This window comes from Halichoerus grypus, chromosome 3 (assembly GCF_964656455.1).
Source record: "Halichoerus grypus chromosome 3, mHalGry1.hap1.1, whole genome shotgun sequence".
Taxonomy (NCBI): Eukaryota; Metazoa; Chordata; class Mammalia; order Carnivora; family Phocidae; genus Halichoerus; species Halichoerus grypus.
Window position 1 is genome coordinate 69079489 of NC_135714.1, and position 14890 is coordinate 69094378.

At 37.0% G+C, this 14890-nt stretch overlaps 1 protein-coding gene across 8 annotated transcripts in view; it reads left to right on the forward strand.

The window, feature by feature from the left end:
• Window positions 1-14890, forward strand: part of ARHGAP24 (Rho GTPase activating protein 24) — a 750039-nt gene that overhangs the window by 684170 nt on the left and 50979 nt on the right. For all 8 annotated transcript variants that reach the window (XR_013446403.1, XM_078068884.1, XM_078068885.1 and 5 more), the window contains one exon: window positions 9530-9737. Coding sequence is in view for 7 of the 8 variants with exons in the window: in XM_078068884.1 (XP_077925010.1) it covers window positions 9530-9737 (208 nt within the window). In the remaining variant the exon portion in view is untranslated. The remainder of the gene's footprint in view (window positions 1-9529; window positions 9738-14890) is intronic.

Consider the following 14890-nt stretch of genomic DNA (forward strand, 5'->3'; position numbering starts at 1 on the left):
AATTTACGACACTGCATTCTGGTTTCTGTCAGAACCATAAAGGAGAGGAGGAGCGGGAAGCATGGAGCTGTTTTAAGTTTCCTTCCCCTTCAGCCAGAGCCGGCAGCACACCAGGCTCTGTCTCATTCCCTGGCGGCGACCACAGCTGTGCAGTGAGGCTCTGGGAGAGAAGCAGCCTCTGTGTGCGCAGCGCTAATCACTCCAGCCCGCAGTGGCATGACTCACTGGGCTGTTTACGTCTTTATGTAAGGTCCTGCACTGAAAAGAATGGACCTTTCTTTCAACCCTGTGTCCCCCCGCCCCAAACCATGCTACCTTAAGAAGAGAGTGTTCTTTTGTGCTTTGTTTAATCTCCTGGGTACTCAAGTAGTTCAAGAAGTGGACCCATTTCTGCGTTCCTGCGTTCCTCAACCAGGCCTGTTGGAGAGCATCAGCTTAAGTCATTTCAATGAAAGCAGAGGGAGAGTGCATGATTCATGGAAAAGCACCCAGAGCAAAGAATGTTGACGCGTCTGCTTTTCCTAATCTACATTTAAAACATATTTTTTTTACCGTTGTCAAGGGTAGGCCAACAGAAGAGGAGACTTGCCGCTTTAGAAATGCCCTCAGAATGAAGTGTGCAGTTGCGTTAAAGTTTCCGGAGGCCTGGTGGTCATGGAGAACTGCATGCTGGGCAGGCCCTAACTGACTTCTCAGGGTTGTTTTCTCTTCCAGGTCCCTTTGGTCCTTTACTGTCCTCTTCATCTCTCCATTTCTTCGTTTGGGTACTAATACAGATTGCTGAAAACGTTTTCCCAGTAGTTTGAAAAATCTAGGAACAGAGAAACATTTCCTAGGCAGGAAGCTGGGGATGGCAGTGCTTTGGATTTATGTTCTAGAGACAGAATGATTCCAATGTATTTTTACCCTGTTGATTTTGAAACTGTATATGTAATTTTTTTTTTTACCTCTATAGGGCTAATATCTAATATGGGAAGCATAACCAGCCTTTTGATTACCTGGAGGTGCATACTACCTTGGTTCCTGAATGTTAGTGTTAATTTCTGGTCAAATAGACTAGCTAGGTAATTTAAGATTGTTATTCTCACAGGACACACTGAAGTAAATTTTAAAGTCTAACTGTATCTTGTTTTGGGGTTTGTGTTTTGTTGCTTGTTGTTTTTTTTTTTTTTCTTTTTTGTCTTTTCCTGAGGTGCTCTCCTCTTAGAGATAAGTCATCATTAATTCCCTAGAGCTTTTCCCCTACACTGTAACCAGTTAGTAGCTGTGCATTACTGCTTCTTCCTTCTTTATAGACTTCCAGCTCCATTTCAGTTTCTATCACCTTAGTTCTCTGTGCCTTTATTGCTTCATGCACACAACTTATTTTAACATAGGAAGAACTCTTTGAGACAGCATCCATCCTCATTTCCACCCTAATGTTCTTCACAAATTCCTACAACACACAGGCCATTTGTAAAGCACTGACCAATTGGTATTCCTGAAAGAGTATTCTCAAGCGTCCCACAGCTCAAATGTTTTTATGAGTCCCTCTGGCTCCCGGGAGGCAGTCCTAACTGTTTCATGTAATTATCAAGGCCTTCTAACCTATCGCATCTATTCCCTGGAGGATAAACTCCCAGTTCCCCAGACTGCCCCACTCTTTCTCCCTAAACACATGTTCTACTCCACCTCTTTGCTTTTTTTCACTATGCTATGACACTCTCTCTTCTCTGTTCAAACTTTATGCTTCCTTCTAGGCATTGTTGGCTCTCATTTCTCATCAAGTCTTCCCTGCTCACCCAAGCCTTCTGTGTAGTCCTTATATTTCTTATATGCTGCCACCTGGCCACCTTATCTTCATAGCCATCTTAAAGTGCTTTATATACATTTGTGGTAAAAGATAGATAAGTAGATAGATAGATGATAGATACATACATACATACATACATAGAGATAGAGATTTATTTACTTCTTCCCAGAGTGAAGAATGGTAATAGGTCTATTCAATCGAGGATTCAAGGTTTATTGCAAACTGGTGAAGTACAGTATTATTATGTATCTTTTCCTACTGGTCCATAGGCAATAATGAGTTTAAATAGTTTGTCATGGTTGTGACATGGTTGAATAAAACCAACATTTTCTTTAAAGTTTACTGTATGTTGTAATCACACTTAATGGAAATAGATTTGTCGAATAGAATGCTACTATCCAAATCCATATAATTGTAAATGAGTAGCTCATTAATTCATAATATCAAAATATTATGGAGCACGTACCAAGTGATTCTGGAGATGAATAGGCAAAGAAAATACATTGCCTTGAATCTATGAGTTCACACACTCCTTGAGGATAAAGAGACATAAACAATTACTCTGTGGTAAGCCCTACAACAAAGTATATATGAAGACTGAAGAGCCATGAACAAAAGACCGACCATGGGCTTATCTGGGAAGGCAGTAATTCATCTGAACTATGTAAAATCAGGTATAATCATTTAGATAGGAATCAGATTTAGACATTTTCTCCTGTATTCTCCTAAGAGAGTGGTCAGCACACCTATGGAAAAAAAAACTATGTCTGAATTGAATTAACGTAACATAGTGGAAAAGGAAGACTCTTAGAATTGTATAGACCTATATTTGTATCCCAGATCTGCCACTTTCTAGATGTGTGACCTCAGACCACCTAGCATTTCTGAATTGGTTTGTAGAAGGGAGCCCTCTGTGCAGAGTCCTTGGAGTGTCAAATAAAGAAAATACATGCAAATTGCATGGCTTGGTACCTAGACATAAACGGTGTCTGATGATCTGAGAGCTAGGCCACTATTCTGGCATTATTACACTTCTTCATTTTACCAAGGCTTTCTTTTTCTCCCTCCTTCCCCACTCTGACTACAAAAAGAATCAAGATTCTACCAAACATTCACTGGTTTTTATAGATTCGGAGCTCCTGGGATTAAGAGATTTCTAGCCATATGAGATTTTTTGGTTGCTTAGAAAGTGTTGGTGATAGACTGAAGTAAACTTTGACTGTCTTTGTTTCTTAGTTTTGTACTAAATTGGATGTCTTTTATCTTGATTTGTCTTTTTATCGTGGGTGAATGTTCATTTTTAATTAAAAATTATTATAATCCTAGTGATACCAAGACTTATTCTGCTAGCAGGATTGCAGTAAGCAGAAGGATAGGTAAAAGCAAGTTCTCCATATGGCTTAGTATATGATCGATAGGAGGAAAAGGACAAGAACTCTGAGAAATCATGACAGCAGAGAATATGAGTAATAATGGAAAAGTTGTTTAACTTCTGGCTTTTCATCAGCACACCACAGACTTTTTTGTTTTCCAGTTTTTATAGAAATCAACAGCCTGAGAATTATTGATGAGTGTCATTTTACAATGGAGTTATTCACTTATTCCCATAACTGAGGAAGTGAAGTATTTTGTTTTAATGCACACATTAATTCCACAAATGTTTATGGAGCACGCGATCCTTACCCACTTTGAAATTAAGTTCCAGGAACATAAGCAAGAGAGTTTGTCTGTCGGTCTTGGCGCATTCAGGCGGCTGGAACAAAATATCATAGACTATGTAGCTGATACACAACAGAAATTTATTTTTCACAGTTCTGGAAGCTAGAAGTCTGAGATCAGGCTGGTGCGAGCCCTTTTTTGGGTTGCAGACTGTCAAATTCTTGTTGTATTCTCCAGTGACAGAATAGGAAGAAGCATGAGAGGTCTCTGGAGCCATTTACCCAGGCACTAATCCCATTCAGGAGGACTCCACCCTCATGACCTAATCACCTCCCAAAGGCCCCACCCTAATACCATCGCCTTGGGCAGTAGGTTTTCAATGTAGGAATTTGGAGGGCACACAGACACTCAGATGTTTATTGGATAGACACCCCTCTCTGATGTTTATTGGATAGACACATAGTCTACAGCTTTTATCCAATATTATTTATAATAATAAAAAATGCAAAATAATTATTTTACTATAGTGATTATAAAAGTACATTCTTCTTATGACTAGTGAGAGTAGTCCAGTATAGATAGGCATCTAAATAAATAATTACAAGGCAATGCTAAGAAACCAAAGAAGAAACATATCAAGGTTTGGGTCTGGAGCGATGAGGGAATGTTAGTAAAGACTTCACACAGGAGATGATATTGCACTTGAGGAACAACTAATAGTCCGGTATAGATAGAGAGCATGTTGTTTGTGAGCAAGCAGTAGAGATGAGGGTGGATATGGCCCAGGGCCTGGCGCACAGTGGGCGCCACCTAAACATTTGTTGATTGAATGGCAGATAAAGAGGCAGAGATCAGATTGTGGAGACTCCATATGGCATGAAAAAGAGTTTGGTTGGCCAGTGGGCACCACTGGAAGAAATAAAGCAAAGGAATGTCATGATCCAATTTAAATATTATGAAGATCACTATGGCAGCACTTGCCTGAAATAAATACTCTGCTCTTCAAAAAATCACTTAAGAAATATTGAGGATCTAGCCTAATGTAGTGACAGCGAGTTTGGAAGGGACCCATGTGGTGACTAAGTGATGGTCATGAAGGAAGGCGGAATCTAGGTTGACTCTCAGATGGCACTTCAAATGTTCAGGAGGATAACTGGAACTGATAACCAAAACCAGATTACAGGAAGTAGAACAGGTTTTAAAGAAAAGGTAACTTCGTTTTAGAAATTCTGAGTTTGGGAATGTTTTGAGATATCCATGTTGAGAGGTCTAATGGGCACTTAGAAATCCAATGCCAAGGATCGTAAGAGTGGCCCAAACTGAGATACAGATCTGGGAATAACTGTTAGACAGTGAGATTAAATGTAGTCAAGCAAAGAAATTGTGTCAAGTAGCATAAAAATAGGGCTGAGGACAGAACCCAGAGGACCAACAAATTTATGAGAAGGTTGTAGTAAGTAGCACAGTCAAGAAGGAGATTGATAAGAGTATTCTGGAAGGCAAGAACTATGTAACACATGAGAAGTGTCAGGAAGAAGAGTGACATTGACAGTTTTAAAGGGAGTGAGGCATGAAGTATTACAAAAGGTAAATTTGGCTTTCAGTGATTTGACAACTAGGAAGTTATCGATGACTATAGAAAAAGCTCTTTTAGTAGAGTGGCAGTGTCAGAGTCCAAATTGCAATAGGTTGGCAAGGACAGAAAGTGATGAAATGGAGCCAGAGTTATACTTAACTGGGAACCAAGGAGCAAAAACAATAAATAATTGCAAGGCACAGAAAATCCAAGAAGGTTTGGCTTTGTGTTTGTTTATTCATATTTAAGATTGGTGGAATATGAATATATTTATCTGATCACACTCAGTTAACTTCACAGGCTGCCTCTAGCTATTGAGTGTATAAATCACACATAAAGCAGGAACCTCACAAATCCTGAAGGAGATTTAGATCTATCTCCAGTTGGAACAGCCTCCCACAGGTATAATAAAATCACCTGTGTAATTTACCTTCTCATCCCAGTGAAAAGTCACCTCCTTGGTGATGCTTTATGACACCATCAATATACTTCCAAAGGAAGTACACATGATGTACCTTTGTCACCTAGAAATTCCAGGGATGGTTTTGTCAGGTAGTGTGAAACCTCCCCAGGAATTTAAATGGATATAGCTAGAACCATTTGCATGACTCACATCACAGAGTATATTCTTGTTAATAATCTGCTAGTCAGTGTGTCCTTTTCCCCATGCTGCTAGTTGGGGATAGGCTCATGACCTTTGTGCTTTCTTGTTAATCTTAAAATTTGAAGTTTCACTGCTTCCTCAATGAAAATGCTAAACAAAACAGCTTAAAAAAAAATTTCCCCCTAACCTTCCACACAAAAAACATGCTCATATAGGACATTAATTCACATCTACCGTTATAAGACAGAGATGGTTGAGACATTCTATTTCCAATGCCACAAATTGGGAAGGATATGTTTATTATAATCACTTACTAATTCTTTGCGAGACCAGACTTACAGCAGAAAACTATTAATTTTCCACAGGAATCTCTAAGCATGTGTATCTATCATCTATATGCTTTAACTCTCTTACATATTATATTGCTAAATAAGCATAGCTCTTTACATAAAGGAAATCATTTCCTTGGGCAGGATGCATAAGATGTTCAGTTTTCTCCTTCTCTATTTTTTTTTCCTGATCTTCCTCCAAATTTGCATTTTCTCAGCAGAAATTACTCCTGCTAGTGTGATGACAGAAATTTAGGTCAGAAAGCTAGTAAGCAGCAGGTTTCTTCCTCAGTAACTCATTTTTCAGCCAGTGTGCACACTACACAGTATTATGTAATAGATACAGAGTGGCTCTGGAATCCAATAGCCCTGAACAAATCCTGGCTCCATCATTTACTAGCTATGTGACATTCAGCGAGTCACTTAACCTTTCTGTGCTTCAGTCTCCTCCTTGGTAAAATAGTGGTGACCACCTCATAAAATGCTGTGAGTTTTAAATGAAAGAAATGCAGATAAACCACGTGTACCCATGCCTGACATACGTAAGTACGTCTTCGCTATTATCACTTTTTAGAGCACAAAAAAGATACTCTATTTTATTCATTTTTAGAATTTACTAATATTTTGAATTACTAGAAAATGAGGACATATGATCATTGTGATTAAATAAAGAGGAAGAGGACTGGTATTTGGGAATGAGCAAAGGTTTTAAGGCTGAATAAATCTGGATATGGACTTCCATTCTAATACTTGGGGTTGTGTAATTAACCTTGAGCTATTCGCTTAATCTCTCTGAGCCCCAGTTTCCTCATGTATAAGATAGTTACCTTATATATTTATTATGAAAATAAGAGAATATATGTCAAGGACTTAGTATGTAATAGGTCCTTAATAAATGGAAAGATGTAAGGGCTTTTGCCTTTTCGTTTCTTGCTATACTTCTTAAGTGAATTCTTACCACAACACAAAGCTGTATGTACAAAAAAGAAGGAAGGAAGGAAGGAAGGAAAGAAGGAAGGAAGGAAGGAAAAGAGGAAGAAAGAGGAGAAACCAGAGTAGCCATAAAACAAAACTTACTGCTTCTTTTATCATGTCCCTAAGTTGTTGGGAAAAAAGAAATCCTGAGAATTTTAAGAAAAGAATGTTTGTTTTTTATTACTGTATAAAACAAAGTCTTGGAAGTTTGGTTCTCATTTGTAGCACACAGAGATGTTGAGTTGCAACATCTTTAGTAGGTTTTCTGCTGGATTTAGAGAGAAACTTTAGATAATATATTTATCAATCTAAAACAATAAATGTAAAACCACAGATACATAAGATGTATTCCCAGATGTCAATATTGTTATTTAAAAAAAATAAACTATTAGTGGGGCGCCTGGGTGGCTCAGTCATTAAGCGTCTGCCTGCGGCTCAGGTCATGATCCCAGGGTCCTGGGATCGAGCCCCGCATCGGGCTCCCTGCTCAGCGGGAGGCCTGCTTCTCCCTCTCCCACTCCCCCTGCTTGTGTTCCCTCTCTCGCTGTGTCTCCCTCTGTCAAATAAATAAATAAAATCTTTAAAAAATAAATAAATAAATAAACTATTAGTGCCTTTGAAAGGCTATTTTCTTAATTTTGACAGAATAGAATCCAAACATCTCAGGCAAATAAGCATCAAAGAACTCCACAGGGGGGAAAACAAAAAAGAACTCCATAGAAAAAGAGTCAGTATTCTCCATTCATAATCAATTTTCAAGCTTTGTTATTAAAACACTAAAATATCTTCAAAGTCATTATTACCACTGTGTGGGTTAGAGTTTGGTATTGCTGCAAGCAACAGAAAACCCAGCTAACAGTGGTTAAACATGCATTTTTCTCACATTAAAAAAAAATCATAAAGAAGGTGCTGCCGGTATTGGGTCAGTGGTTCAATGATTTCATCCCCATTGTCTCTGAACCTTTCAGGCTTTCCCTCATGATTACTATCTAATAGTCAAAAGATGACTCTTAGATCAACAGATAGCATGTCCAAGTTCATGGTAGAAAAAAAGGAATGATTGGCAATTCCAGCTGTCTTTCTCTTTCATCAACAACAAAAATCTTCCTAGAGACTCCAAAGACTTCTTAAAAAGTGGGAGAGGTATTTAATTTTCCAGTCCCTAAAATGGAAATGACAAGAGAAAATAGGGGTATGAATGTCTGTTGAGTTAGCAAACAATGTTTCACACCATTGAGAAACTGCTTATTCCAAAGTCTACAAATTTAGCTGAATAAACCTGTTACCTACATTAATTTTCCTGCCCTTAGAAGATGCCATTTTCTGATTTTGCTTTCTATGTATTTGAATATTAATATTAGTTCACTCAACATTTTTTCCTACAGCGAATATATGAACTCCCTTAATACTAGATTTGATATCAGGTGTTGAATAGTTTGGTTTGTTGTTGTCTTATTGTTTCTACCAGGGCTAAAAATTTTCTCTTTGTTAGCAGTCGTTTATTGCTTGGAATGTGATGGTTTTGCATTGCTGAATCCATACATAAATTATTTTACAGATAGGGAGGTAAAATATTTGTTTTTATTGTTCAATTCTTAACCTAATGTTTTTGAAATAATTCCCCAAGTATTCTGGAGTCTCACATAATTTCAACATGCAAGACTAATTTTTCTTTCCCTTTTATGAAACCATTAGACCATTAAAACTATTTAGTGATATTCATCCCATCTGGGAACATTGGAGTGACATTTGCTTTGGCTTTCCCCACCTTTTTTCCTCATAGGTTGATCATTTTTGCCAAGCTACGACCTGATATTAATATATTTTAGAGGCTTTCTTTCTTTCTTTCGAGAGAAGAAGCCAATATAATGGCTACTCTTTATTGGAAAGAAGGAAGTTTACAGCACATTTTGAGTAAGTTAGTGTAAAGACTCAGTGGGCCCACTGGTGGGGCACCAGCTGGTAACAATCTCCACAGTTAGGGTATTGCTGGGTCTTGCCTTTGTGCAGCTGGAACCAGATGAGATGAGAGCAACTATTGTCCTCTTCATAGATACAACCCACTCTTTGCTTGTTAGTGAGAGATGGGACAAAATTAGAGTCCTTCTTTGTGCCTAAAGCTGCCTTTGGGGCTAGCTATTGTAAGGGTCCAGTCCCTTCCAAGCAGCCATCATGGCCTCCATTTCCAGCCCAGTCATCTGGTCATCATCAGTAGGAACACCACCTCCAGATGCAATGGAGTGCACAGCAGTGACTCCATTGGGACTGCAGGCCCTCAGAGCCCACACAAAATAACTAAACTTTCATTTATTGCAGTGTTTCTTATATCAAAGTGGCTATCTCCAACTTTGTATGTCTATTTGGTGTGAGGGCTAAATATGGAATTTAGGGGAGAAGGGCAGCGTAAGGCAAAGCCTTTTCCTTGGAAGAATTGTGTATCATGGATTTGATTCTGGAAAACTGTGAGGTACTGATTGTTAAATGCTTGTCAGCCTTTCAATCTTTGTTTTTCCTTTATATTGAGGATTTTAAAAAAATAACCAAGTGGGGTGATATAAGTTCCTCAAATTCATTGTGAGCCTTTGTTCCTCCAGGCATTTTTGGACAGAAACTGGAAGACACTGTCCGTTATGAGAAGAGATATGGGAACCGTCTGGCTCCAATGCTGGTCGAGCAGTGTGTGGACTTTATCCGACAAAGGGGGCTGAAAGAAGAGGGTCTCTTCCGGCTGCCGGGCCAGGCTAACCTCGTCAAGGAGCTCCAGGATGCCTTTGACTGTGGAGAGAAGCCATCATTTGACAGGTAGATTTCAAGATTTCATTAATCATCCTGCACTGAGAAATCCAAACTGAACAGAAAGAATGTAGTGAGCTGAGACAATAGAACCTTAATTGATGTTATAATGGTTTTAGAATATGAATTATATAGCCACACAAGGGTGGATTATTTTTATTAATTTACAGAGTCAAAATTTTGACTTTTTGTCCCTCTTGAAACATGATTATTTCTTCTTCTCCTTTGGTCCTAAATTAACACTGTGTTAAACTTTTGCATCAGAAAAGTGAACGTTTAAAATAGGAGTCCTCTCCTGTTCAGTGGTTTTTTTTAATTCTTTCAGCTAAGAGATATTAAAAGTATTAATAAGCAGAGATTGGGATATAGGCAATGTAATTAAAATAACTTTTTAATAATAATAAAAGCATTATATTTTTCAATATATAGCTTCACCTTAATCTAGAGTAGATTTATAAGGGAACAAGAAGTATAGAATGGTGAAATTCAGGGACTAATGGAAGTTCCAGGAAAGAGCATATAAAGCATCCATAATTCCACTAATTAAGAGTTAAATACGGCAATATTTTGTAAACTACCTTCTTCTCTTCACTTTTTTAATTAGTAGAAAATAATATTTTTATCCCAATATTATCAATTTAGCATAGTGTAGCAGATATTTTTCATATTAATATTTGAAATATCCCCAATATTACAATATATTTTAACTGAATACTTGATGGCTGGCAACCTCCGTAAGCAAAATTTTCCTATCTACTATTTCACTCTACAAGTATATTGTTCGTAACCATTTCAACAATTGGGACATGCTGTCATCACTTTCGTCACTACTATAAATAATGTTGTAGAGGATATCCATTTACATAAATATTTTCTATTTTTGGATTATCTCCTCAGGAGAAAGTCTCAGTATTGGACGTTGTGGATAATAATAGTCTTATTCTTGAAAATTGAAAATTGCATACTATTATTTCTCTTTGAAAGCATAGAATTAGCACATGGATAGACACAGATCTACGGAACAGATAGACAAGAAGACACTTGAATACATGCTATAAGACAAAGGACGCATCTTTGGGAATATGGACTTTTGCTAATAATCCAAGAAATGCACATTAAATCATTTAATGAATGCCCTTCCTCTAGTCACATTAACAAAATCTTGAACAATGGTAATACTCAGTGCTGGCAAGGTAGGCACCCTGATGGTAAGAGTGCAAATTATTATAGTCTTTCTAAAGAAATTGGGTAATATATTTCAAGACTGTTTTAGCAGGAAATTCTTGTCCTAGAAAAAAATCAGATATGTGGAAAAAAACTTAAGTGCAAAGTGGCTTATTACAATTTTTGTAATAGTAAAAAATGAACACCAATCTATTATCTCCAGCGATAGAGTATGGTTAATTAAATAATAGTGCATTAATATAATAAAATATTATGCAATTATTAAAATTTTGGAAAAATGCTAAAGCTATCCAATAATAAGTGGAAATAACAAATGGAAAAATAAGACAGGATAAATTAATTGATTAAAATCCTACCTGTTTACAGAAAATATTACAGACAGTTTATAGACATTCATAATTTATCTCTGAAAGATAAAAATTAAATGTGGAGACAAAGAAATGAATTCAAAACCAGAGTTGGAGAACAAATTTCAAAAACACAGATATCCTTTTGGCAGGGGAGCCCCATGTCTTATTATATACTTTAAAAAAGAAAACCTAAACAGTAGTTGCAAATTCAGGCCTATTCACAAGACATACACAATAGTTTATCTAGAAGAAATGTAATTTTTTTATTATTTTTAATTCTTTCAATTTCCAAAATTGAAAGAAATTTGTCCAGTGGGATCCTTATAATAAAATATCATATAATGGGATAAACAAAATCTTCTACAATGAACTTCATGTGACATTGATAAGTTTCAGTGGCTTTTTCTTATATCATATATGGCCTACTATATATGCAGATGACATTATAGAAAAGTATATTTATTAAAAATTATTTTTCTATAGGCATTTATGATTTGGCTCTTATAACAAGATTCTCGCTAATATGAAAGAATGGAGGGATATTTATAAGTTTTAAGATCCTATAAGAAAAGATATGCCTTGTAAGCAGTTATCTCCAAATCATGTTCTTAATACTGAGCTGATAATGAAATAGTGTGCAATCTTTATATAAAATATGATCTCACTTATAAAAGAAATTATTTTTTGTGTGAAATACATAAATGCATAAACAGACTGAAGAAAATGTAACAAAAGATAAGCATTGATTTTGTGGGATAGTGAGTGATGTTTTCCTTCTGTTTTTTAATATTGTGATTCCAATAAGCATCCATTACTTTTATAATCAGAAATTTCATCTGAAAGATCTTTTAATTACCTGGTGATTTCATGCTACATAAAAATCTCCTTTCTTTTAATTTCGAAAGAGTGATTACAGAAGCTACCTGTCAACTAGAAAACCTATAGAAAAGAGTTGGGGAGAGTATTTGAATGTTAGCACAATATGGTAAGGCCACTAGCATCCCGCGAGGAAAAGGAGAGTGTTCTTCATTTGCTCGGTCACTCAGTGTTTCAGGTCTGTAACAAACCACGCCAGAACTTTGTGACTTCAGTAATAACAACCGGTTATTGCTCATGGTTCTGCCCTTTGGGCAGGAGCTGGCCGGGATGTGCTCCTTTCTCCTGCACATGATGTTGATTCACGAGATCCGTTAGGTCTGAAGGATCCAGGATGGTTTTACTCAGATGTCCAGCGCCTTGTCCGAGATGGCTAACGTGGCTGGACGCTGCTTGGGCCTTTCTTTCTCTCTCTCCCCTCCTTCCCTACCCTTCCTCCCTCATGCCCTCCCCCACAACCTGTCCCCCCTCCTCTCCCCACCTCCTCCTTCCCTCCCTCCATCTCTCTCTCTCTGTCTCTCCCTCTATAAATCTCACATCTAATAGAGCTGCTCGGCATATGGCCTTTATCTCTAGCAGATTAGTCAGACTTAGTGACATGATACCTCAGGGTTCCAAGAAAATGAAAAGGGCAGTTTGCAAGCCTCACAAGGGCTGGGTCCGGAGGACAGTGTGATTTCTGGTGCAGTCTGTTGGTCAAAGCAAGTCACAAGACAGGCCCGCCTACATTTGAAGAGAAGGGAAGTAAACGGCGCCACTTGATGGAGAGAGGGGCAAGCACTTGAAGAGAAGGAAGATTTGTGGGACGCTATTTTTAGAGAAAATCACCACAGCTTTAAAGTCTTGAAATCAAGGGGAGTAAATCCCCTTTGTTCTTTCTCAAGATTGTTTTGCCTATTCTAGGTCATTTACATCCCCATAAAAAAAAAAAGGAAAGAAATTTAGCACATGCTTGTCAATTTGTACAAAAAATGTCTGTGAGGATTTTGATTGAAATTTCATTGACTCCAGAAATCAACTGGGAGAAAATTGATATCTTAGAAATATTAAAGCTTCTTTTTTTTAATTTTATTTATTTTTAATAGAAATATGAAAGCTTCTAATCCATGAACATGGCCCATCTCTCCATTTCATTAGAACTTTTTGCATTTCAGCAACATTTTGTATTTTTCAATGTTCAGATCTTTCTCCATTTTGTTAAATTTATCCTTAAGTATTTACTATTTATAGATGCTCCTGTAAATAGTATTGTTTTTAATATTTAATTTTCTAATTGCTCACTGCTGGATTATCCAAATACAATTGATTTATAGAGAGAGAGAGATCTTTGGTTCTATGGACTTGGCAAGTTAATTTATTAGTGCTAGTGGGACTTTGTAGATCCCTTAGGATTTTCTAGGTATATAATCTTGTTGACTGTACATAGCGAGAGTTTTATTTCTTCCTTTTCAATATGTAGGCCTTGTATTTCTTTTTCTTGCCTGTTTGTACTTGCTAAGAACTTGTCTACCATAGTAGTGAGTGAACATACTTCTCTTGTATGTAGAGGGAGGTTCTCAGTCTTTCACTGCCACGTGTGATGATAGCTATAGGTTTTCCGTAGATGACCTTTATGGGGTTAAAAAATGTCCTTTTATTTCTAGTTTGCCGACATTCTTAATAATGAATGAGAATTAAATTTTATAAAATCCATTTCTTTCTGCATTTATTGCAGAAATTATCTGATTCTTCCCTTTTGTGATGTGAATGTCCTGAATTACATTAATCTATTTTCAAATATTAAACCAAATTTATGTTGCTAGGGTAAGCCACATTTGCTTGTGATGCATTACTCTTTTTATATATTGCTGTATCTGACTTGCAAATAATTTGTTAAGGACTTTGGGACCTATATTCATCAAGGGTATTGACCTGTAGATTTCTTATAGTATCTCCAACTAGTTTTGTTATCAGAGAAATTCTGGCCCCCCTATTAGCTGGCAAGTGTCCCCTCTACCTCTATTTTCTCAAAGAGTAGGTGTATTTTGTATTATTTCCTCTATAAATCTTTGGTAAAATTTACCAGTGATGTCATCTAGTCCTGAAGTTATCTTCATGGGGAAGTTTTTAGAGATGGCTTTTCTAATTCTTCTTGTGTCAGTTTTGGTAATTTGTCTCTTTCATGACATTTTCCCGTTCCATATAACTTTTCAAATTTATTATCACGAAGTTGTTTATAATATTCCTTTTCTGTATTGTCTGTAGACTTTTTAGTGAAGTCCTCTCCTTTACTTCTGATATTAGTGATTTGTTACATCATTTTTCCTTAATCAGTCTATTTATGTATTATCAATTTCATTAAGCCTTAAAAAGAACCAGTTTTTAAGAGAGAACCATTGATTGTCTCTCTTTTAAAAATGTTTCTCTTATACTCTGTTAACTCTGATGGTGGTTCTTTCCCTGGTAGTTGTTCTGTGTTTAGAGTGTTACCCTCTGCTGGCTCATGTTGGTATTTACATGAAGACTCAAGAAGCCGTAGATGTATATGTAGATTTCAAGAAGTCCTGTTGTGCAAAGCTCCCTACTGTTAGTAGTCTGCATCACAAATGCCAACTGATTCAACCTCTCCAAACTGGAATCTCTGTCTCCTTGGCTCGGTGAGACTGCTGTTCTCTCTTCAGGGTTCCCATCCCTGTCCCAGGCTCTGGTACATGACAATGCACAAGGCTGGAGTAATCATAAGATTTACCTTATTTGATTCCATACTCTCAC